This window comes from Lacerta agilis, chromosome 4 (assembly GCF_009819535.1).
Source record: "Lacerta agilis isolate rLacAgi1 chromosome 4, rLacAgi1.pri, whole genome shotgun sequence".
Classification (NCBI taxonomy): domain Eukaryota; kingdom Metazoa; phylum Chordata; class Lepidosauria; order Squamata; family Lacertidae; genus Lacerta; species Lacerta agilis.
Window position 1 is genome coordinate 9,537,284 of NC_046315.1, and position 25,834 is coordinate 9,563,117.

General features: G+C 48.7%; 1 protein-coding gene across 1 annotated transcript in view; it reads right to left on the reverse strand.

Moving 5' to 3' along the window:
- TENM4 (teneurin transmembrane protein 4) overlaps positions 1-25,834 on the reverse strand; it is a 202,290-nt gene that overhangs the window by 7,315 nt on the left and 169,141 nt on the right. Inside the window, exons 22-25 of the mRNA XM_033146027.1 lie at positions 22,705-22,877; positions 16,845-17,080; positions 11,743-12,039; positions 8,262-9,876 (exon numbers count right to left, since the gene is read on the reverse strand). Of these exons, the coding sequence (XP_033001918.1) occupies positions 8,262-9,876; positions 11,743-12,039; positions 16,845-17,080; positions 22,705-22,877 (2,321 nt within the window). The remainder of the gene's footprint in view (positions 1-8,261; positions 9,877-11,742; positions 12,040-16,844; positions 17,081-22,704; positions 22,878-25,834) is intronic.

Here is a 25,834-nt window from a genome sequence, read left to right on the forward strand (position 1 = left end):
TTTTTTTGCAAAGGGAAAAGCCCTGGGTTTTTTTTTTTTTAGGATCAGCTAAAAGTTTCACAGCTTTTTTGCAAAGGGAGAAAAGCAAAGCTCCTTTTGCAAAGGGGGAAAAGCAAAGAGGAAAAGCCCCATTTTTATGGGGTTCAACTCACATTTCTGCAGCTTCTGAAGGAAAGGGAGGCATTTCTACAGTTTCCAGACAGATAATCTAATCAGCCAGTCACATGTCGCTGGGGAAACAAACAACCTCCCTCTGCAGCACATTCCACAATGGAGGGCGGGGCTGAAAGGGAGCCGGGACTCTTATCTCTCTCCCGATCTCTTGCTGATCAGCTGCTGAGCGGGGTCCTTTCAAAAACCCCTTTTCTCTTTGTAAAATAAAAAGCACTATCTGCTTTTGGCCCCTGGGCAATTCGGCTCCAAGGACCACCATTCACTCCATAAGACGCACAGATATTTCCCCTTAATTTTTAGGAGGAAAAAAGCGCGTCTTATGGAGCGAAAAATACGGTATGTGTGTGTGTGTGTGGGGGGAAGGAATTGGCTATATTTGCTCATGTCCATTCATGCAATGAATGATGTGTAAATTTGAAGCTGCAGATTTCCTAAGATGTCTATAGCGGCCACACAGCAACTCTGCTTTCTCCAGATTTTTGATTACATGCATTGGCCAAATGGGAAACACATCATGCAAGCAGGCTGCTGGCTTGCTTCTCCTCGCTATATTCTCAGAACTCCGTGTTATCTGCTAAAGATTCAGGAGAGGGAAGATCCTTTGCTGGCCACGGAAAAAGCCTTCCTTCTGTGCCTTTGAAAACCTGACAAAGAGGCAATGTTGCTTTTTTATTATTTCATTAAAATTAAAATTAAAGTACTTTGCTCTCAACAGCCATTTACTCTCTATATTAATAGCAGCAGTAACCTGTTTCTTAATAGCTTTGCGTTGTGATCTTCTAAGTTAGGCAGAAATCTACCCTGCTTCTCAGCAGTAGAGATCTCAGGTTATTATACCGCTAGGAATAAGCCAGTGTCATTTATTGGAAGGGATAGAAGTCAAGGGGGAGACATTTTTTTGAAGATGTCCGAATGCTCAAAAGAGAAAGGGACAGTCAGGGCAACATCCAGCCATCACAACGCAGAAGCTTAGTCCGATCGTTAAAACCAATGGAACCCCCAAAGAATTTAGGGTCTGCCCCCAATATCAATCTGCTGAAAATGAAGCAGCATTTTTTTTATCTGTTAAGTAAAAACAGTGCATTTCATACGACACTGGGTACATTTTGGCTTCCACTCAATTTGGTTCCCTGTATGTCAGAATGAATTCGTTTTGGGGGCAGATGGCTATTGGAAACAGGGGGGTAACAGAAATGTCAACTCAATCTGCTCCCTCCACACAAGCCAGTCACAAAAGAATTCCTTCTCCACTATAGGGGGGCTCTGAACATAAACTCCAATTAATCCTCGGTATCCTTTGCCAGTTCTCCTTTAGGTGATCTTTTGCAACGCTCACAGCAGAATCCTAACATACCGTGTTTCTCATAATATAAGACGTGCCTATAATATAAGCCATGGCAGGATTTTGAAGCAATCCAAAAATATAAGACATACCCCGAAAATAAGCCGCCTGGAGCCACGTGCCAGCGGGACGCAGCAAGAGCCGCCTCCTCCTCCTGCTGGCTTCCGGAGGCTCGGGGCGCTCAGTGCAGCGCTGCTGGGCGCCGACCCGGCAAGCCGCCTCCTCCCCCTCCTGCCGCCGCGGCTCGGGGCGCTCCGTGCGGCGCTGCTGGGCGCCGACCGGGCAAGCCGCCTCCTCCCCCTCCTGCTGGCGCGTCTCGGGGCGCTCCGTGCGGCGCTGCTGGGCGCCGACCCGGCAAGCCGCCTCCTCCCCCTCCTGCCGCCGCGGCTCGGGGCGCTCCGTGCGGCGCTGCTGGGCGCCGACCCGGCAAGCCGCCTCCTCCCCCTCCTGCCGCCGCGGCTCGGGGCGCTCCGTGCGGCGCTGCTGGGCGCCGACCCGGCAAGCCGCCTCCTCCCCCTCCTGCCGCCGCGTCTCGGGGCGCTCCGTGCGGCGCTGCTGGGCGCCGACCCGGCAAGCCGCCTCCTCCCCCTCCTGCCGCCGCGGCTCGGGGCGCTCCGTGCGGCGCTGCTGGGCGCCGACCCGGCAAGCCGCCTCCTCCCCCTCCTGCCGCCGCGGCTCGGGGCGCTCCGTGCGGCGCTGCTGGGCGCCGACCCGGCAAGCCGCCTCCTCCCCCTCCTGCCGCCGCGGCTCGGGGCGCTCCGTTACGCGCTGCTGGGCGCCGACCCGGCAAGCCGCCTCCTCGCCCTCCTGCCGCCGCGTCTTGGGGCGCTCCGTGCGGCGCTGCTGGGCGCCAACCCGGCAAGCCGCCTCCTCGCCCTCCTGCCGCCGCGTCTCGGGGCGCTCCGTGCGGCGCTGCTGGGCGCCGACCCGGCAAGCCGCTTCCTCCTCCTCCTGTCGCGGCTCAGGGTGCTCCGCATGGCGCTGCTGGGCTCTTTGCCAGTACTTCAGCAGCAGCACCAACAGCCAGTTCCGGGCGCCAAGCCGCAGCAGGAAGAGGAGGAGGCTTGCCAGGTCGGCGCCCACCGCCCCGAGCCTCCGGGAGTCAGCAGGAGGAGGAGGTGGCCTGCCGGGTCGGCGCCAAGCAGGGCCGTGTGCCCGCCCCAAGACAGCTGGACCAAGCAGCAGCAACACCGGCCGCGGCAAGAGGAGGCAGGTGCCCAGAACTATACAGTACTTAATTAAAAAAAAATAAGACACCCCCGAAAATAAGCCATAAGCTTATTTTCTTAAGTAAAATAAATATAAGACGGTGTCTTATTTTATGAGAAACACGGTAGGTTGAATCAGCCGTCCCCCTACATTCAATCAAATCTTATCCACCCTAAGTGTGTTTCGAATCTCAGTCTCCAATTCTGACCCCCCCCCTCAAATCCCCTCTACTTTAGGGATGGGAGAATCTGTAAATTGTGGTTTCAATCAGTACCTCAGATTTTCAATCTCATATTCAGTCCATATTTCTAAAACAATTTGCAATTATTATTATTATTATTAAGGGGTCCTCATGAAAACTGACCATCATCTAAGTGTGAATTTCTCTTAGCATTCGCATGATTGTATGCAATTCAGTCTAATACTGTACATGCTTTTCGCAAGCCAATATTGTCTTGTAATGCATTATCGGATGTTGTTTCTTAACTATATATTATTGATTTTGTTAAGAACAGCAAACAGAAAGAAAGAAAGAAAGAAAGAAAAGAAGACAAAATGTCAACTGTAAAGCATCACAGCCTGGAAGGACAAAAAGTACAAGCAGCTCCGAAGGAATAAAGTATGGACTCATGCAAAGATTCCCTCTGCAAATAACAAAGGTTTATAAAAATAAAGGCATTCCTCCACCTGTGAGTACAGTCATTATTGAAAATAAAGGTTCCCAAAAGGCTTAGATGAGCCAGAAATTTGCCTATACTGGTGACACTGAGCTACCGTGGGCCACAATATTCATATTAGAAATAAAATCATACCATATAGTAAAAATGCAACAAACAAACCCTGGTCATTAGAGTTTTCTTAATCTCAGGGTCGTGGGTTTGAGCCCCACACTGAGCAAAAAGATTCCTGCATTGCAGAAAAACCTTGTGGGTCCCTTCCAACTCTACAATTCTATGACAAAACAGGATGCAATTTGCTCAGCCCGCTGTCCAAATGCTAACTATGGATGGTCAACTTCTAGTTCACCCTGTCTCCCAACCTCTCAAGCTCTCCCATTTTATGGTTCTTGTAGCTTTTGACCAGCCAGCACTCCAAAAGAAGGCGATTACTATTCGATACCCTCTCTAAAATAGGACACTGGGAAACCCTCTCTCTGGGGTCTCTTCCAGCTCTATAATAATAATAATTTATTATTTATACCCCACCCATCTGGCTGGGCTTCCCCAGCCACTCTGGGCGGCTTCCAACAAAATATTAAAATACAATAATCCATCAAACATTAAAACCTTCCCTAAACAGGGCTGCCTTCAGATGTCTTCTAAAAGTCTGGTAGTTGTTGTTCTCTTTGACATCTGGTGGGAGGGCGTTCCACAGGGCGGGTGCCACTACCGAGAACGCCCTCTGCCTGGTTCCCTGTAACTTGGATTCTCGCAGTGAGGGAACCGCCAGAAGGCCCTCGGCGCTGGACCTCAGTGTCCGGGCAGAACGATGGGGGTGGAGACGCTCCTTCATATATACTGGACTGAGGCCATTTAGGGCTTTAAAGGTCAGCACCAGCACTTTGAATTGTGCTCGGAAACGTACTGGGAGCCAAGTTGTCTTGTGCAGAGTCACGACATGGACCATGTGGCTAAGCACCATGCCTTCCACTCAGACTGGTAACAACCACGCAAGGTCTCTAGCAGGAAGCTTTCTCACCTGTTCTGCCTGAGATCTTTTAACTAGCAATCCCAGGGGCTGAACCTGTGATCCTCCGATGCAAAGCATACGCTCTACCACCTGAGCTACGGCCTGCCCCCCTCATATATACTCTGCCATTCCTGTCTCTGTATCTTTTGCTTTCAAACCATCTCCCCAAACTTGCTGTGTTTTCCCACCCTACCCCTCTTTATCTGGCAGGCCATTTCCTCGCTTCAAGTCCTTCGAGACACGCTGGGATCTTACTGTGCCACTGAATCCTTCCCTACCGCATTCCTGATACTGTTATATCAGTGTGTTGTGTCTGTCCAGGCTGTGCTATCCGCCCCCCCCCATGCACACTTGCTCCCACCCGCAAATTACCGTATTTTTCGCTCCATAAGACACACTTTTTCCCTCCTAAAAAGTAAGGGGAAATACCTGTGCGTCTTATGGAGCGAATGGTGGTCCCTGGAGCTGAATTGCCCAGGGGCCAAAAGCAGATTGTGTTTTTTATTTTACAAAGAGAAAAGGGAGTGTTGAAAGGACCCCGCTCAGCAGCTGATCAGCAAGAGATCGGGAGAGAGATAAGAGTCCCGGCTCCCTTTCAGCCCCGCCCTCCATTGTTGAATGTGCTGCAGAGGGAGGCTGTTTGTTTCCCCAGGACATGTGACTGGCCGATTAGATTATCTGTCTGGAAACAGTAGAAATGGCTCCCTTTCCTTTAGCAGCTGCAGAAATGTGAGTTAAACCCCATAAAAATGGGGCTTTTCCTCTTTGCTTTTCCCCCTTTGCAAAAAAAGCTGCAAAACCTTTAGCTGATCCTCAAAAAAAAAAAAAAAACAACAACCCAGGGCTTTTCCCTTTGCAAAAAAGCTGCAAAACTTTTAGCCGATCCTCAAAAAAACAAAAAAACCAGGGCTTTTAGAGGAGGAAAACCAGAAAAATATTTTTTTTTCTTGTTTCCTCCTCTAAAAATGAGGTGCGCCCTATGGTTCGGTGCGTCCTATGGAGCGAAAAATACGGTACTTGCTCCAAATTTAATTTCGCAGCGACTCTGGTGGGAGTTTGGTCAAAGGCTGCCGCCTCTCTGCTCTGGCCTATATTTAAGGCACATGATACTTGTTTTTCCTCCATCCCTTAAGTAGCGCTTCTCATGGCTGAATTAACGCTTAATCGCATTGTTATTTTTAAAAGGCTTGATAAAAAGGTCATGATTAGAAAGGACTCAGCCGCTGCTCTCCTGGAGCGAGCCTCCTTAATGCAGTTTATTTAGATGCAATTTTGAATTTGGGCTGCCAGCTGATGCACAGAAGGATACCTCTGTGCAACTGATAGGAAATTAGGAGAACATTAATCATCCTTTAATCTGCAGGAAGGGGATTATCGTGTCTGGCTGAGCCCCTTGCAAAACGGAGAGTTTTGGAACGGGGCTTCGCAGAACCCAACAATCAGCTGATTGTCAGGCCGTGAGGAGTCCCTTGCAAAATCCTTTGGACAAGCATGGGTCACTTGACCCCTGCCCACTTGCCAAAATTGGCCATCAAGACCAGATCCAGCTCCCTTCCATGTGAAGGACTAAAAAGGGGGAGAGGGACCCTTTTTGCACGTTGGCTTAAACTACCAGGGAGGGTTTTTGATACAACCAAGCCAGAGAAAGTCTAGTGTCCATTGTGCCCTCTCTGGCAACCTCTAGGTTAGTTACAGGTAGGTAGCCGTGTTGGTCTGCCATAGTCGAAACAAACAAAAAAAAATTCCTTCCAGTAGCACCTTAGAGACCAACTAAGTTTGTTATTGGGATGAGCTTTCGTGTGCGTGCACACTTCTTACAAAAGCATCCATGGCAGATGGCTATCCAACCTCTGCTTAAAAAACCTTTCATTAAAGCCTACTGGAACAAGGTCATCTTCACCTGCTGCCAGAAGGACAACAGGGAGGGAGCTGGTTTAACTTCTCTAGGCAGGGAGTTCCAAAGTTATCTGGGAGCAGCCACCGAGAAGGCCCTCTCCCGCATCCTTACAAATATTATTGCTTAAGAAAACACTATATTATATTTTTTATTATTTACAAGACATTGTTATCATTGCCTAGCATGTGTATCTGAAGAAGTGTGCATGCACACGGAAGCTCATACCAGTAACAATCTTAGTTGGTCTCTAAGGTGCTACTGGAAGGAATTTTATTTTATTTTGTTTCAACCTCTAGGTTAGATTACTGCAGCGAGTTATGTGTGGGGCTGCCTTTGAAGATGGCCCAGAAACTGCAGCTGGTGCAAAAATTGGCAGCCAGATTGTCGAACAACACAATACGGTCTGAACATATAACACCAGTTTGGGCACAACTGCGCTAGCCTCCAATGAGTTTCTGGGCTCGCATTGAGGTGCTAGTTTTGAACTATAATGCTGTATGTGGTTCAGGACCACAACACCTCAAGGAAGGACCACCTCTTCCCACTTGAACCCGGACCCTGCATTCATCATCTGTGTGCCCCCTTTGAGGGAGGTAGGACTCATAATCTTGCTCCAGTGGGCCTTGGGGGCATTTCCCTTCCACCATGAGTAGGACTGTTCCCAAGTTAACCCCTGTCAAACCCCTGTCTGAAACTTGAGAGCGCTGCAGTCAAGTATAGATGATTTTGAGCTACACTGGCCAAAAGTCAGCTTTCTAAAATTATTAAGTTGTTTATGATGCACAGGCGGCTCGGCCAGCATCTGTCCACTTCCAGCTCACCTAAGTCAGTTTTACTTTGTTTTTCGAAATGAGGTCTGCTCATGCAATGGGACTTCCCCATCTTCTCCCTAAATCGGCTCTGGAGGGATGGGAGAAGCCCCAGATCAGGTTTAGGGGGCATGGGAGAGGAGAGATTGGAGGGAAGTCCTGTTTCATGAGTGGACCTTGTTCCCTATGTATGTACTCCTCTTAGTGCTACACCTTTAATGTTTTTGGGTGCGACAGAGATTTGTAGTCTTTTATAGCGTTTTCTGCTATAAACCAGTTTGCATAATAATAATAATAATAATAATAATAATAATAATAATAATAATAATATTTATACCCTGCCCATCTGGCTGGGTCTCCCCGGCCACTCTGGGCGGCCTCCAACACATATTAAAATACAATACAAAGTCACAGATTAAAAACTGCCCTAAACAGGGCTGCCTTCAGGTATTTTCTAAATGACAGGTAGTTGTTTATCTCTCTGGCTCCTGATGGGAGGGCGTTCCACAGGGCGGGCGCCACTACCGAGAAGGCCCTCTGCCTGGTTCCCTGTAGCTTTGCTTCTCGCAGTGAGTTTGCCGAGTGTTTAAAACAAAGGTTTCCACCTAGCTAACTGACCTGAGAGAATAGAAACCGCTGCATGAATCAATTATAGGGAAGGTTTTAATGTTCAATGCTTTATTGTGTTTTTAATACTTTGTTGGGAGCCACCCAGAGTGCCTGGGGCAAACTGGTCAGATGGGCGGCATATAAATAAAAATAAAAATATTATTATTATTATTATTATTATTATTATTATTATTATTATTATTATTTAGCTTGAGATACTCTTCCTTAGCAATCTAAATTAACATTGCTTCTTTTTGGCTTAGTCATGCTGGCCACATGACTTGGAAGCTGTCTGTAGACAAATGCCGGCTCCCTCGGCATGCAACAGTTGAAACAAAACAAGTATGGTGAGAGATTCAGCTTTTTAGCTGCTCTTCCCAATGAAGGAAAAAATAATTCGAGAGCAACTGAAAATACCTGGGTGCAGATTTGAAAACTGGCATTGTTTTAAAGAGACACATAGTCAAATACGGTGCAATTGAGCTGACTGGTGGACTCGAGGCCAGCTGGGCTGGCCAAAAATGAAACTTACCTGTCATATAGCACTTGATATCCTGAGAGTTACTGATAGGATTGTTATTCTTGAACATGTAGAGACTGAAAGGCATTATATTGCTGCTGCTGAGACGTTTCCAAATGTCGTGGTCTGGGCTGGTCCACCGGCCGGCGAGCACATCATAGTCTCTCTTCCCCATGTGTATCAGTTTGGTGAGGGGATCGTAGAGGCCTCCATGGTAGCCGATGATGATCTGGAAGTTTGGGTTGGTGTCAATGTAGATCTCCCCATAAGCCGTGTACAGGATCTGCTTGATCATGAGGCCTGTCCCGCTGAAGACAGCCAGAGGAGTCCCGATGTTGTCGCAAGCGATGTAGAACTCGTCCCCGCTGCTGAGCTCCATGGCAAAGAGGTGGCCCTGCAGGTCATAATAGAGGGACGTTATCTCAGAGCTGGAGTGGTTGTACAGGTGGGTGACTTTGGTGGGGTTGGTGAGATCCGCGTAGAAGAACTGCAGGTGGTGGCCATGGGCCGTTTTGCTGGAGACCCTCCTCCCAAGTCCGTCGTAGCGGTACTTCACGCTCCATCCACTGGCTTTGTTGTACGCCTTGATGAGCAGCCCTGCGGAGTTGTACTCAAAAACATCGTTCCCTCTTTGTCTCAAGAAGCCATCTTCGTCCATCTTATATTGCACGTCCCCCAGTCTCGTGATCCTGTCCCTGAGGTCGTACCTCAGAGGCGTGAGGCGGGCGCTGTTGCCGGGACTCAGCAAATGGAGATTCCCGTTCAGGTCATAGCTGTACCGCCATAGCGGCTTCTCATTGATCGACACGGTCTGCAGCTGCCCGTCGGCATCGTACTCGTAAGAATACCTCGTCGTGTTTGCATACGGGCCGACCTTCAGCTCCTTCTTCACCACCCTCCCCATGTTGTCGTACTGCACCGTCATCCAGTACATAAGGGACCTGAATATCTCGTACTGCACTTCCTTCATCCTGCCATAAGCGTCAAAGTGTTTCGTGTGAGTCATGACGGCGGTGGTGATGATCTGGTTGATGTCGTAGTAGATGACCCCGAACTTGCCGAACTGCTCCGTCTTCCCTGACACGTCGTCGTACCGGTAGAGGTCGATGGGCAATGGCGTCTCATTGATAACCGCTTGCATGCTGGTCACCCGGAAGCTGTTGTCGTAGTTGTAATCGAAGCGGGCGTTCACCATGCCTTCCTCCGTGAAGCGGAAGATCTGCCGGTCGATGAGCGGCCCGATCTGCCGGTACCGGATGGTGCAGGTGAACCCTTCGTTTTGCAGGTTTATGGTCTTCAGCATGCCGGCGGTTTCGTCATAAGTGAAGCTGATCTTGGTGGTGTCGTACAGCATTTCGGCCAGCTTGGACAGCTTGCCGTACTTGTAGATGACCCGCCTCCCTGTCCCCAAATGATAGGTGTGGAGAAGCTGCCGCTCTTCGTTGAAGTCCTGAACGACCGTGGCATTTCCCTCGGGGGGCCTGTAGATGTTCCGGTAGTAGCCGATGGAACGGATCGTTTCAAATGTCTGCCGGGCTACGTTGGGCATGGTCACCGATGACAAGCAGTCGTTCTTATCGAACTCGAATATGTACTGCCTCTGGCTGTGGAGAAGCAGCACCATGGACTGTAACCAGGAGAGAAAGCAGTTATTATCCTTCATTTTATAGCCATTGGAAATCTGAACTTTCTCAAGCAAGGAAATTCTTTAGGGCACTGGGGGGCATTCAGTGTAGCGCTATGGCAATTACCCCATCAGCTCAAGCATTTCAGCTTGCAAGACAGAATGATCCCCCCCCACTCCCCATGTGTACTAATTTTTGGGTGTGTGTGTCCCTGTGTAGAGTTCTGCTAGAAGGATTCGTGAGTTGGATCTGGTCCATTATTTTAATTTTAATTATTATTTGCAATTCTGCCTCTTTTAGAAACAGTGCCCGTTCCCCCTGAAATTTCTGTAATCAGGGCAGAGGAAGTACACTTGAAGACTGAAACATCGGAAAACGCCTTGCAGTCTCCTATTCTGTGGTACTGATAGCTTACTTCCTCCTGGTGCCCCTGTAATAAAAAATTTGGTGGATGTCAGGGACTGGCTGGACGATGAGGTGCCAGCTGGGGAACCCCTAAGGAGAACCCTAGAGAGGAGGGCTCAGAGCCTGGGGATTGGTGGTGGGGTGCTGAGGGGGAAGATTGGGAAGAGGTGCTGGATACCGAACAGACAACAGGGTTTAGTGAGCAGGAAGAACCTGTGACAGGGAGCAGTTCAGACTCTGAGGCTGAAGCAGAGGAAGGGGGCGGGGCCAAGGGACTGCTCAAGAATCCCGGGAGTCTCCCTCTCTGGCTGCAACAAGCTGTCCTCCCCCTGGTCTCCAAGAATGTGCAGGATAATCAGGAGAGCGGAACAGAGGCCAGAGGTGTGCAAACACCATTCGAGACTGCTTGGGAAACATCTGGGAAAGGAGGAGCCTTAGGAGGGGTGGAAGGCAAAAGACTGCAGTCCTGGCAACTTCTCTTTGTGGGTAAGACCTACTGGGAAGGTTGTATGCCGCTTCCCTTAATAAAGAAGACACAGACAACTGACTCTGCTTCTTTGTGCTGACCTGCATCTGACTCCAGCCCTGACAGAGGAACGATAGATAGCTCCAGTTTCCAGAGGGGTAGCTGTGTTGGTCAGCAAAACTGGTAGCGTGCCTTGCGGTACCTTAAAGAACAATGACTGTATCCAATGTAGCACTAAGTAATTCATTAGTGCAATGATTTACTGCCGTGTAATGGAGCTTCTTTCCCCATTCTCTTCTCTCTGTGCGCACTCAGTGCCTTGCCCAAATCTGCTCCAGGGAGTGTACGGGGTGGGACAAGGAGAGACAGGGAAAATTCTGTTGCACAACTGTAAATCCTTGGATTAGCTGGATACCATAGCAACAAATTGATTATGGCATAAGCATTCATGGACTGGAGTCCACTATCATCTGACGAAGTGGGCTCTAGTCCACGAAAACTTATGCCATAATTAATTTTTCAGTCCTTAAGGAGCCACAAGACTCTATTGTTGATAGATCCAGTTTCTGAAACAACCAAAATCCCCCCTTAAACTCCACCGCTGAACGCTAAACAGCCCAGAATTCTGTGAGAAGAGGGAATTGCTATGCTCAAAATTAAGAATAATGTGGATTTACTTGTCGACAAAGCGGGCTGGTGTCTTCTTGGCTTGTGTGGGGTATGGGAGTAGTGCTGTTGCGACCACCTCCAGAATCCCCAAAACTACGCTCCTTAAGACTGAATTTCAGGGTCACGTACATGAGCTGTTAGAATTATTAAATGGGAGTAAAAATGAGGAATAGGAGAAAACATAAATCAAGGGATGTCTGCATTAACTGAGACTCCTGCACTGCAGGGGGTTGGACTAGATGACTCTTGGGGTCCCTTCCAATTCTACAATTCTACGACTCTGTGCAGGCTACAAGTTTAGCAGCATCTTTTTACAGGCGGCCCTCACCTTCTCCAAGTAGGTGTAGCTCCAAGATTTGCCATCGGCAAAGATTCTGGATGTAATCCTGCCAGACTGGTCGTATTCCATCCTTTCCGACATGGTTCCCCTTTGGATCCCAGCAATATGTCCTCCCGAGGAGTAAGTTACGTTGACCCCGTTCAACCTGCTGCTAGGAGACCAAAGAGTGGGCCGGCCGGCTTGGTCATAAAGAATCCTCAGGGTGAACTTGCGGTGGTCGTCGTAGATCTTCTCTGTCCTCGTCACGCGGTCAAAGTCTAACGACAGCAAGTTCCTGTTATGAACCTGCAGCAGATAAAGGGGAACAGTTAAGCATCAGAACTGAACAGAAAGCTAGAGGGTGAACTGCTCTGCAAAGCAACCAAGTCTTCTGCAGGGTTACAATTTCGGGATTTCAGTTTCTTTCTTTCTTTTTTTCTTTCTTTTTTGCAAGCAACTCTAAGGGGGTCTCTGACAAGTTCCAAGACCCTGGATGCTGTTCAAATCCAAGTTGTAAGCAAAGAACACCTCCTGAAATGAATGGACATAACTTAGTCATGTCCACCAGTTTCAGTGGTTCTGCTCCTGAGTAAAATTTAGTTGCTGGCCTCCCGCAGCAAGAGAACAGGAAGGACAATAAAATGAATCTTCACACACAGCTCAGTTGCTGAATAGAGGAATTAAGGCCGCAATCCTATACAGCAGCCTTACTCAAGTTGGAGCCTTCCAGATGTTTTGAACTATAATTCCATCATTCATGACAATAGGCTGTGCTGGCATGATGGGAGTGGTGGTCCAAAACATCTGGTATGTATGTGTAAATTTGGGAAAGGCTGCTATACACAATTACCTGGGAGTAAGCACCACTGAACTCAGTGGTTAACCACACTCGCGTATCTTAGACTTATAGAGTTGGAAGGGACCATAAGGATAATCTAATCCTGGGGTCAGCAATCTTTTTTGGCTGTGGGCCGGTCCACCATCCCTCAGACAATTTGGTGGGCCGGACTATATTTTGAAAAAAATAAGGTGAATGAATTCCTATGCCCCACAAATAACAGAGATGCATTTTAAATAAAAGCACACATTCTACTCATGTAAAAACACCAGGCAGGCTCCACAAATAACCCAGGGATGCATTTTAAATAAAAGGACAAATTCTACTCATGTAAAAAAAACCAGGCAGGCCCCACAAATAACCCAGAGATGCATTTTAAATAAAAGCACACATTCTACTCATGTAAAAACACCAGGCAGGCCCCACAAATAACCCAGAGATGCATTTTAAATAAAAGCACACATTCTACTCATGTAAAAACATGCTGATTCCCAGACCGTTTGTGGGCCGGATTCAGAAGGCGATTGGGCCGCATCCAGCCCCCGGTCCTTAGTTTGCCTACCCCTGATCTAATCTAATCCCCTGCAATGAAGGAATCATTTTGCGTTTGACAGTGGAATTTGCTGCCAAGGAGTGTGGTGGAGTCTCCTTCTTTGGAGGTCTTTAAGCGGAGGCTTGACAGCCATCTGTCAGGAATGCTTTGATGGTGTTTCCTGCTTGGCAGGGGGTTGGACTGGATGGCCCTTGTGGTCTCTTCCAACTCTTCTATGATTCTATGATAGGGCTTGAACCCTGAGATTAAGAGCCTCATGCTCTGTCCTCAACCACTTCTTTATTAAAATAAACAACTCACCCATAGCTGCGTTTCGGTTAAAAAACACAACAACCTACCGGTACTTTTTGGAGATCCACCAACTCAGGTATATTAAGTATAAATGAACGAATGAATGGATATTAAGGAATCACAAATCTCTCAGTGCAAATATGGTTTGGCCCCAAAGACGTTTTAAGGTAGGAGTTCAGCTGGCAGTCAACAGAACTGTTTGCAGACATCTGTGGACAAGACCAAGCCAGGGGAGACATCGCTGGGATAGGAGAACATGCTAGGAATTCTATCCTGCTACGTTCAGCTAGGGATTTGATGGCTGAAATATACCGTTGCTAGTAATCTTGCAATTATAAGGTGTGGGAGTGTGTGATTGCTTTTAATTTTCCCGAGATTTTTATTTTATTGTTGCGTTGCTTACGCATTTGCTAGCCTGGGCTACCTTGGAAGGCAGGGAAGGATATAAGTTTGATAAACTAATGGCCCCTTGTAATAAGAGCTTATATCCCCGGCATAATGAGTCACATCTGCAAGGCAAAATCGTACGACCGCTGTGGATATTTCAGCACCAAATAAGTGGAGTGTAGCAAGCTGTCTACAGCGTGACTGTACACCATGTGAAAGGTTGTAGGGGCAAGGTTAGGACACTCTACTTAGCCAATCCACAGCTTAACAGTTGGCAAGGTAATCTCCGTGGTGCAGCTGGGAGCCATGGTGCAATCTGTCATTGTGACAACCGCCTTTGCTGTCTCCCCACCGGAATCCCAAAGACAGACCCCCCGTTTTAAGCACGTCCCAGGATAAATAGCCAAAGTGAATGTATCAGAATGCGAAGACACCGCCCACGCAACCAAAGCGACGGGCCGTTTTTGCACCGCTATTTGCGGAAGTTTGCGTTTGTGCGAAGGTTGCGGCATTATCCGGAGCGGTGTGGCATAGCAAGTGTTTTCGATCCAAGGGGGTCCGGCGAGTGACTGCTGGCTATGGATTTGTAACGTTGCTGAAGAGCGGGGGCAATCAATCCGTAATAGCCACAGGACCAATTAGAGGTCTAGAATGTTACAACAGCTAGAGGGCCATTGAAAGGTGTTGGCCTGTGAGGTGCTGTAAGAGGAAGCAGACACTGAAAACCAGGAGAAGGATGGAGTCCTTGAACAAGGCACGAAATGCAAACTTTGGGTGTGCAGGGGTGTCTCCTTTTTGTGTGTCTCCAAGGGTTCTCCTTGTCCTAATGAAACAGTCTGTACAAATAAGATGCCCTATTTGGACACAAACATCTTATGGATGCTCAGTAATGTATTTCTAGGGCAAACGGTACCCAGGGAAGCCAATACAGATTACTCCCCAATCCACAGATGTGGCAGATCTTGGTGGTTTTCTTTGGCTCAAACGCATTCCCCAGTGGTTATGTGGACTGACTTATTGTCCCTTGCAGCTCAGATGTCAAAAAGCGGGATGGGTGTGAATAATCAGTGTGGAACAACCTGAATACAATATTGGGAGTGGGGTGGTTTCCAGGTAAGTTCTGCTCTGCATAATTGATCACATGACACAGCACATGCACACCATTTGAATGGCAATGCACAGCAACTTTGGAGGGCCCAGGTCCCCTCTAATATTTTTTTTTGGGGGGGGCCAGGGGCGTCGCTGGGGAGTGGCGGTAGGGGCGGTATGCCCCCAGTGACAGGGTGAGCAGCGGCGGGCGGGGGTGTCAAGCGGCGGCCCCTCCCGCCACTCCCATGCGTCGCCGCTCCCTCCGTCACCCCGGGAGCAGCAGCGCTGCACGGACGGGGTGCTCGCCCGTCCGTGCAGCGCTGCTCCTCCCGGGGTGACCGGTGGTGCGTGGGGAGTGGTGGGAGGGGCCGCCGCTTGACACCCCCACCCGCCGCTGCTCACCCTGCTCACCGCCGCTTGCTCCGTTGCCGTGGGAGCAGCAGCGCACAGTGTGTGCGGTGCTGCTGCTCCTGGGGCGACGGAACGAACGGCGGCAAAAGGGAAAGGGGGGAGCAAACGGGCGCTCCCCCCCTTTCGGCCGCTTAAATGCGCCAGCTTTGCTTCTCCCCCCCCTTTCGGGCGCTTCTTTCGGCGCTGGCTGGGCTGCGGAGCCGAAAGGGGCGGCCGAAAGGGGGGGGGGAGAAGCAAACAGGCGCGTTTAGGCGGCCGAAAGGGGGGGAAGCGCCCGTTTGCTTCCCCCCTTTCCCTTTTGGACGCTTCTTTCGCCGCTGGCTGGGCTGTGGCTCTGCAGCCTAGCCGGCACCGAAAGAAGCGACCGAAAGGGGAGAAAAGCGCCCGTTTGCTTTCCCCCCCTTTTCACTTTCGGACGAAAGGGGAAAGGGGGGGAAGCAAACGGGCGCTTTTCTCCCCCTTCGGCTGCTTAAACGCGCCTGTTTGCTTCTCCCCCCCCTTTCGGCCGCCCCTTTCGGCGCCAAAAGGGAGAGAAAAGGAAGTAAAGCTGGCGCGTTCAAGCGCCCGCTTTGCTTTCCTTTTTCCCCCCTGCGGGGGCATCCCCAGGGGCGTGGCATCGCGCTGTGCACATGCGTCATGACGTCATGACGCATGCACATGCCGCAATGCCCCGCCCCCAGGGGTGCCTCTTGGCTTGCCGCCCCTGGCAGCCAAGGGGCTAGAGACGCCCCTGGGGGGGGGGGGGCTGAAGGGACCTCAAGCCAAGGAGTTGGCCCCTATGGTGTGTAGTTAAGGCAGTCAGGCTATGAGTTGGGAGAGACCAAGTTCATATCTCCATTTGACCCATGAAGCTCACTGGGTGACCTTGGGCCAGTCCAGGGCTGGATTTAGGTTTGATGAGGCCCTAAGCTACTGGGGCCCTTTATATGTCCAGCTGTCCTTTGTCAACAACAAATTGTCGCTATGTTTTGTGTTGAATATATGCTATATGGTAATTTATGGACCTCATAGGTTTCTAAAGCCATTTGCACATAACAAAATATGTATTTTATCAAAGTAATTGATATAGAAATGAGCAAACCAGTGATATTTTAGGGAGCAGGCTAGCAGGCGGGGCCCATTCCTTACATCATAGGAGCCTACACAACACAAATCACTGTTGTTGTATGTAGTTTTTATTTTATTTGTTCTTTATCTTATATTTTGGAAATGTACATCCAGTTTTTTTCCCCTTTAAATTTTTTGGGGGCCTCCAAGAGAGTGGGGCCCTAAGCTATAGCTTTTTTTAGCTTATACATAAATCCAGCACTGGGCCAGTCACACTGCCTCTCAACCTAACCTACCTCACAGGGTTGTTGTGTGGGGACTAAAGGGGGAGAGGGAGAACTACGGCATGTAGGCATGCCACCTTGAGCTTGTTGGGATGGAAACGCAACAAATAAATAAGCATCAATACCGCCGCCAACACCAGTTTCTTGTTCCGCATGGTGGTAAAGGTGATGTTTGGGATTGAACCTACAATGCACAGCTTTTTCCACTCACCCTCAACCTGCGCCCGAAGACGGTGATCTGACCCCTGGCCTGCTCTTTGCGCTGCCTCCACTCAACCAGGTTGAGACCATTGTCAATGGGGAGGGTGACATTCCTCTTCCCCACCGTAGGGTTAACTGTGCCGGCCAGAAGGTGAGGCTCAGTCTGCAGGGCCACCTCCATGCCGTTAGCCAGGATGAGCCGCAGGGAGCCATCTGCACCAATGTAATAGCTGTTTCGCACCTGATCTGTAAGAAAGAGGATGGGGAGAGAGAGAGAGTGATCCAGAGGGCTGAAACTCAGCTGCTGAAGTCATGTAAATGAGATGCAGAACGGGTGAAGCCAGGGAAGAAGAAGAATTGGGCTGTAGGCTCAATGGCAGAGCAGCTGCTATTCTGGTTTAACCCCTAGCATCTCCAGGTTGGGTTGGGAAGAACCCTCCACCTGAGACTTTGGAGAGATGATGCCTGTCAGCGTAGACCAGGGTTTCCCAAATGTGGGTCTCCAGTTGTCGGACCGCCATCATCTCTAGCTAGCCATCTCTACATGAACCATATTCTGACTCGGTATAAGATATTGTTACAAATGTTGGGTGCCTCCCTCTCTCTCTGCTGAGCGGTGGCAAGAGCTCATGGGGTTCCAGGCATTCGCCCAAGTTCTGTGTTCCTTTGGAGAACTGAAGACACGGCAGAAACTGTCGTTGCTTTAAGAAATATCCTTTATTCACCTATTTGCACCTTCAGTCTGCATGGATGGGGTCCAGATCTTACAGCATGGTCATTTCAAGAGGGGCTACTGCAGTGCAGCCTTGAAGAGAAAGGTCTCTCTCCAAGCCAGCCTTCAGCCAACCTGCCCAAGATGAATCCAAGTCTTTCTTCTTCCTTCTTCTTCCCAGTACACCTTCCTAAAAATTCTCTTTTCCTGTCACCTTATACCCAGCTACCCTGGCAACCTTCCAAACACCCAGTCTCTGTTTACACCTCAGGGCAAAAGAGCAGAACACTTAATCTTGCCTTGCCAATGGCTCTCAACGGCCCCATATTGTTTCTTACTGGAACTTAGCTTGGCCAGGTCATTTTGCATAGGCTAGCTCAAGAATTCCTGTGCAGCTTGTATCTTCCCCTTCACTTCCCAAATCATCAAAATCCTACCATTTCTTAATTTCTAGGGTTCTGCGACAATATTTTCTAGGGTTCTATAACAATAGTTTCCTATGTTGCTTTTTCATTATTAGAATACGGTAGAATTATTGTGTGCCCAACCAATTGCTAGTTTCCAATTATATGAATACAGCGGTATTCAAACTGCTTTTCAAACTGTTAGAATTGTCTCAAGAGTTATTTATTGCCGCTCTTGTGCCTTTAACAAGCTGTAAAACAGGCAGCAATTCAGTAGGTGAAGCTACACGTTTCTCCATGTTGGAAGGAGCATCCCCTGTTAATTTTCAGCCTCTCATGTTGCTGTTAAAAAGCCCAAGGTCTCACTGCCAGTTCACATGCGTTTATGTGTAATTAAGATTTTTTTTTTTTTGCCCTGATATGCATCGCTTTACACTTTCTTTTTTTAAACATTGCATGACATTTGTGATTTTTCCAGGTGAAACTACAGGGTTTGCCTTGCCCAGTTGCCCAACCCACCCCACTCTCCAGTCCTGGAGCTGGTGCTGATTTAGAATGATGTACCTTTATAGCTGTGCCGAGCTGCCAAACACTGAGATGCTTGACCACAAGACAATTATTAGACCCTCACCCCCAGATGCATAAATCTCAGCAAATCAATTAATTCCCCGAAGAGCCCTGAGCAGCAGCTACTGTGGCTTAATTAGACTCATGAGGAGGCTCTAAATTCCCTTCCCAGCATTTGCCAGACATCTGAATGCTTCTAAAATCCGGCTGGTCCAATTAGAAATGGGCTTCATTTGTCCACATGACAGGGAAACTTATGGGGCTGTAATATAATCCGGAAAGGGCAGGTAACATTTCCATCTCCTTTGCCAGGCATAATCAGTGTGGTCACTTTCAGATTGTTGCTCCTGGACTCCCAACTCCCATCAGTCCTGACCCCTGAGCCCTGCTGGCTGGGGCTGATGGGATAGGACGTCCCAGCAAGATCTGGGGCAGGGGTCAGCAACCTTTTTCAGCTGTGGGCCAGCCCACCGTCCCTCAGACCATGTGGTGGGCTGGACCATTATTTTGAAAAAAAAATGAACGAATTCCTGTTGTTGTTTAGGCTAGTCTTGTCCGACTCTTCGTGACCCCATGGACCAGAGCACGCCAGGCACTCCTGTCTTCCACTGCCTCCTGCAGTTTGATCAGACTCATGTTGGTAGCTTCGAGAACACTGTCCAACCATCTCGTCCTCTGTCGTCCCCTTCTCCTTCTGCCTTCCATTTCCCTCAACATCAGGGTCTTTTCCAGGGAGTCTTCTCTTCTCATGAGATGGCCAAAGTATTGGAGCCTCAGCTTCAGGATCTGTGCTTCCAGTGAACACTCAGGGCTGATTTCCTTCAGAATGGATAGGTTTGATCTTCTTGCAGTCCATGGGACTCTCAAGAGTCTCCTCCAGCACCATAATTCAAAAGCATCAATTCTTCGGCGATCAGCCTTCTTTATGGTCCAGCTCTCACTTCCGTACATCACTGCTGGGAAAACCATAGCTTTAACTAGACGGACCTTTGTCGGCAAGGTGATGTCTCTGCTTTTTAAGATGCTGTCTAGGTTTGTCATTGCTTTCCTCCCAAGAAGCAGGCGTCTTTTAATTTCGTGACTGCTGTCACCATCTGCAGTGATCATGGAGCCCAAGAAAGTGAAATCTCTCACTGCCTCCATTTCTTCCCCTTCTATTTGCCAGGAGGTGATGGGACCAGTGGCCATGATCTTAGTTTTTTTGATGTTGAGCTTCAGACCCTATTTTGCGCTCTCTCTTTCACTCTCAATAAAAGGTTCATTAATTCCTCCTCATTTTCTGCCATCAACGAATTCCTACGCCCCACAAATAACCCAGATACATTTTAAATAAAAGCACACATTCTACTCATGTAAAAACACACTGATTCCTGGACTGTCTGCGGGCCGCATTGGGAAGGCGATTGGACCGCATTCGGCCCATGGGCCTTAGTTTGCATACCCCTGATCTGGAGGGTCATGCGTTTCTCGTCTATCTGGATCACACCCCTAGCAAAAATCCAAGTACAGTAGTACCTCGATTTATGAACTTAATCCGTTTTGGAAGTCTGTTCTTAAACTGATACTATTCTTAAAATGAGGCGCACTTTCCCTAATGAGGCCTCCCGCCACCGGTGCCCTTCCACCATTCGGATTCCGTTCTTAGACCAAGGTAAAGTTCTCAAACCAGGACACTATTTCCAGTTTTGCAGAGTTTGTAAACCGAATCATTCTTAAACAGGACTGTTCTTAAACCGAGGTACCACTGTATTATGCACAGAATATATGAAAATATAAATTTAATGTGGTTTTCCTTGGTGCAGAGCTGGGCTGTTCGTTTTGCATGAAGTTGTCCTAACCCCATTCCCTGACCCCGATGACGATCTCCGTGCTATGACAACAGCAGCAAGGACACTGGAAGACTTTTGTCCTGTGAGAAGAGCATGCAAGCAAGGAAGCTGGCTGAGCCCCCAACAGAAAACAGCTGCAGTACCACGACAGGCCTGGCAAGGGCTCTGCCTCTTAATTAGGTGCGAGTGCGCGCCAATCAGCAAAGGAAAGCATTAGAAGGCGCCAGGATATGGGGGTCTCATGGTGCTGGGATTACCACGATGAGGTCTGTTTCCTGCTGCATAATCCAGTGTGTGCCGCTCGGCCCTTCCCAGCCCTTGCCAATAGCTGCAGAGCGAGATGCCGGTTCGTTATCTGAACGTATTTGTGTTAATGGCCTGACTTATCTCCGAGACTCTGGGGAAGTTACAGAAATAGTTTCGGCTTTACATTAACGCTCACCCCGGCCCCCGAAAAGGGATTCATACCAGACCTTGAAGCAAGCTCATAGTTGTAGGACGGAGGAGGTGGAAAGAGGTGGGGGGGGGGCTTCCCCCCTATCCTAGAAAATTGCATAGAGTTTAATTCTCCCTTTCCCTTTTGCAGATTCGGTTCGCGTTCCTTTTGGTCAGGGGTCTGCAAACTTTTTCAGCAGGGGGCCGGTCCACTGTCCCCCAGACCTTGGGGGAGGGCAGAGTATATTTTGAAAAAAAAATATGAACAAATTCCCATGCCCCACAAATAACCCAGAGATGAATTTTAAATAAAAGGACACATTCTACTCATGTAAAAACACGCTGATTCCTGGACCATCCATGGGACGGATTTAGAATGTGATTGGGCCGGATCTGGCCCCCCGGCCTTAGGTTGCCTCCCATTGCTTTCGGTGCTCGTAGCTGAGCACCCCTGCTTGAAATCTGGAGAGTAGAATTTCGGGTGGGCACAGTCTGATACAAATGGGCTCCCTTGCCCAAATTGATCACTGCACTCTGCACAAAAGGGCTCCTGCTGATACCATCTTATCAGGAGGTCTGTGGCACCTTCCCCCTTGGAATTCCCTCTCATTACATATTGAAGAGGAGCTGCCTTTGTTGTCTTCCCAGTGCCTATTGAGACCTCCCTCTTCCAACAAGAGGCACTCTGTATCCCAACCTGCACTTTGCTCAATCTACTTTTAACTGCTTTTGTACACGGAATTCTTTTAAAATGTTTTACACGTGGAACTGTTTCTACACTTTCCTTGGTTGTTTTTTTGGTTGCAGCTGTTGTTTTTGGTTTATAATGAGTGGCATCTGTCTGTCTCATACCCTCCAACATTTCTCCAATGAAAACAGAGATGTCCTATTGAATAATAAGGGATGCGGGTAACTCTGTGGTCTAAACCACTGAGACTCTAGGGCTTGCCGATCAGAAGGTCGGCGGTTCAAATCCCCGTGGCGGAGAGAGCTCCCGTTGCTCGGTCCCAGCTCCTGCCAACCTAGCAGTTTGAAAGCACCCCAAAAAGTGCAAGTAGATAAATAGGTACCGCTCCGGTGGGAAGGTAAATGGCGTTTCCGTGCGCTGCTCTGGTTTCGGTGTTCCGTTGCACCAGAAGCGGCTTAGTCATGCTGGCCACATGACCCCGAGAAACTGTCTGTGGACAAACGCCGGCTCCCTCGGCCTATAGAGCGAGATGAGCGCCGCAACCCCAGAGTCGTCTGCGGCTGGACTTAACTGTCAGGGGTCCTTTACCTTTTTATTCAATAATAATAATAATAATAATAATGATAATAAATCATATTTAAACCCTGCCCATCTGACTGGGTTGCCCAAGCTACTCTGTGTGGCTTCCAACATATATAAAAACACAATAAAACATTGAACATAAAAAACTTCCCTATACAGGGCTGCCTTCAGATGTCTTCTAAAGGTTGTATAGTTACTTATCCCCTTGGCTCAGGGGGTCGGATAGCTCCATACCCTCCAATCTTTGTTGGATGGAAATAGGGACGTCCTAAGGAAAAGTGGGACATTCCGGGATCAAATCAAAAACCAGGATGGCTTCTGTAAATCCAGGCCTCTCCCCGGAAAATAGGGATACTTGGAAGGCCTACAGAGAGGAGTGCACCTTCAGGGGTGAAGTCAAACCATTGGAGAGTTACAGCACCTGCTGTGGCTGTAGAGGCTGATGAAGGAGAGACATGTTTCGTTGCAGCTGGGGCAGATGAAGGCATCCGGTTGTGCAGATGCAGGTGCACCATAGCGTTGATAATAGTACGTTTTATTGCTGAAACCTGGCTCGGGATCTTTAGGTAAAGGGCAGGGCTGAAGGACAACAAAACAAAACCAACCCCTTCCCCCCCCCCGGACAAAGCCCGTTCAGCAGATCTGAAGCTCACCTTGCAAGAGGGTGTAGAAGGCACCTGAGGCTGAGAGGTTGGTTGTTATGGTGACGTCATCCTTGCTGGAGGTCTCCACCTGGACATGCACTGAGCTGTCCGTGTCACTGCGGAAACTGCTAACCTGACCGGTAGGGAATGTGATGTTGGTGAGGCGGCCAAAACTGTCGTACCTGGAAAGGTAGGAGATGCATGAGCAGCAAGCAGAGGAGAGAGAGAGAGAGAGAGAGAGAGAGAGAGAGAGAGACAGGAACCTCCACCCCAAAGCATTGGGTTTTTAATTTGCTGCCATCTGACCTAAGCCTTGCAGTACAAGAAAAAGAAAATCTTTTTTTTTTTAAAAAAAAGAAATGTTATCACTGATGCTGCGAACCATTTGAGCAACCACTTTTTAATTTTTATTTATTTGAGTTCCTGCCTCCGAGAGTGGCACATACTTGCTTCTTTGCTCACCAGTTAATGACCTCACTTACCATATTTTTCCATCTATAAGACGCCCCCATGTAAAAGACTCAGATTTGGGGACTCAGATTTAAGAAAATGGGGGGAGATGGGCCAGAGTATAAAACGCCCCTAATTTTTGGCTTTTTTTTTGTTAAAGGAAAAAAAGCTAGTCTTACACATGGGAAAAATACGGTGTATCCCCAGTAGCTGCTAAAAGGTTGCATGTTATGGAGGAAGGTTCTTTTGACGGTGATTTTTTAATTAGTGGCAGATGAGGTGTAAAATATTCTTGCCCAGAAACAAAGTCTGCTCTGCTACCGAGGAGGCTGTGCGAATGCAAATTCTGAACAGAGTTTGCTGCCGCCGTTCCTCTTGGCCACACAGGAATGCTTCTTTTAGCAAACGCTTTGTGCAACTCTTCATTCCTTCCTTCTGCCCGCTTTGCCCTGCTGTTCCTAAAGATGTCATTAGGGCTTTGCATACTGCTTTGCAGCAGAGTTCCTCTCACCCCTGGGCCCCAATCCGCACACGGCTCGACAGGTAAGTTTTGAATATGCAGAATTCTCGGCTTGCGAGAAAGCGGTTTTGATTCAAGGAGTGCGCGTGGAAAAATGGCACAAGGTGTTCAAATACACTGCTGATCTGGGCAGATGAAGTAAAAGCCAAAATGGCTTGAAATCAAAAGGGCTGAGTTAAATGTATTCTATGAATGCAAGTCCATAAGTGTGGACATTTCTAGCCTTTAAGGAACTGTTTTTACACATTTTTTAAAATTAATTGCGACCTAAAATTCAAATAGCTTATATCTATATATGTTTTTATATATGTTAGAAGCCACCCAGAGTGGCTGGGGCAACCCAGTCAGAGGGATGGGATACAAATAACAAAATTATTATTACTTATTATAATAACTGATTTGTCTGATTGAGTGATATCCTAGAATCATAAGAGTTGGAAGAGAGCACGAGGGTCATCTACTCCAACCCCCTACAATGTAGGAATCCTTTTGCCCAACGTTGGGCTCAAACTCACAACCCTGAGATTTAGAGTCTTGTACTCTACCGACTGAGCTATCCTGCAGGCTTGTTTATACTAACCACCCCCTTCATACTTCAGGAGTCGCCTGAACAGAAACGAACCAAGTTTCTCCTTTCTGTAACATCTTTTTGATGTGTGCCCTTTCGTAAGTGAGGAAACCCAGGGAAGCTGCAAGTTGGGGCAGACCTACAGAAAACCCCTAAAAAGAGTGTCCAGAAGACCCGTTCAACAACTGCATTGTTAAAATGAAAACAGACAAACCAAAAATGCCACCACCCAAAGGACATATATTCTGAAAACTAGGTAAATACAGATGGTGTCAACGACTTGCGATCTCTGCTCATTTCCACCTGTATGAAGGTGCATAATTCGGTTTGAAAAGGTAAAGGTAAAGGGACTCCTCACCATTAGGTCCAGTCGTGGACAACTCTGGGATTGCGGCGCTCATCTCGTGTTAATGGCCGAGGGAGCCGGTGTACAGCTTCTGGGTCATTTGACCGGCATGACTAAGCCGCTTCTGGCGAACCAGAGCAGCGCAAAGAAACACCGTTTACCTTCCCGCCGGAGCGGTACCTATTTATCTACTTGCACCTTGACGTGCTTTCGAACTGCTAGGTTGGCAGGAGCAGGGACCGAACAACGGGAGCTCACCCCGTCGTGGGGATTCGAGCCGCCGACCTTTTGATCGGCAAGCCCTAGGCTCTGCGGTTTAACCCACAGCGCCACCCGCTGTGGCACTGCAGGTGTATCTCAGTATCTGTAGGGAGACAAACCCTCCGCAAGTCAATTCATTCCACAGCTAAGCTGGCTGGGCTCTGTTTCCACAGTCAAAAGGATTCAGACGGTAGGCTGGTCTCCATCACACCCTAATGTTCTCATGTTCATTTAATGCTCCGACTTGCACCAGAATTAAGGACAAATGCCGTGACGCAGGGAGACTCCGAGCAGCCGGCGCCGGCAATGAATTCATCAACCCCCCCCAATGTAACCTGCCGCTGTCCGACCGAGCTACCCCAGCCTTTACAATCACGGTGGCAATTATGAGGCTGACAAAGGAAACCACGGCCATCCATCCCCAAATGGAAACGCATTTAGCCGCGGTTCACTGCACAGAATTAATGCAGTATTTGGTGCTTATGAGACCTAATTGTTTGCTTGTGAACATCCGACACCGTCATTTATCACATTACTGGTGCGGAAAGGAGGCAGTTGACTCCAGAAATGCCTGCTCAGAAGCTTCCAATCCCCCCCCCAGTCCTCTGCTTTCAGCAACCTTTGGCAGCTAAATGATCGGTGGGAAATGAGTCACCTTGAAATACTGCTACGTTCAGTGACTAGGAAGCAGAAATAGCATCAGTTTTTTTCCCCAAGGCACGGGGGTTTGGGAGAAAAGGGAAAAGGGGCCATATCCTCCAATTTCAACTGCCTCGCTAAACTTTCAGTAACTAGCAATGCCGCAGGCCTTGGAAAATGGGATGAGGTTCAAAATGCAATTTTCAGTAAAACAAACCTCCTCTTGCATGTTGGATCAGCCCAGGCTTCTCGGGAATTTAGCACAGCTTGACATGGGTTTCCTACTGCCCCTGTCCTAGTCCCAAACCTCTCAGGCTTGCGCTGGGGCCTCCATTAGGCCTCAGATTGTTCTGCA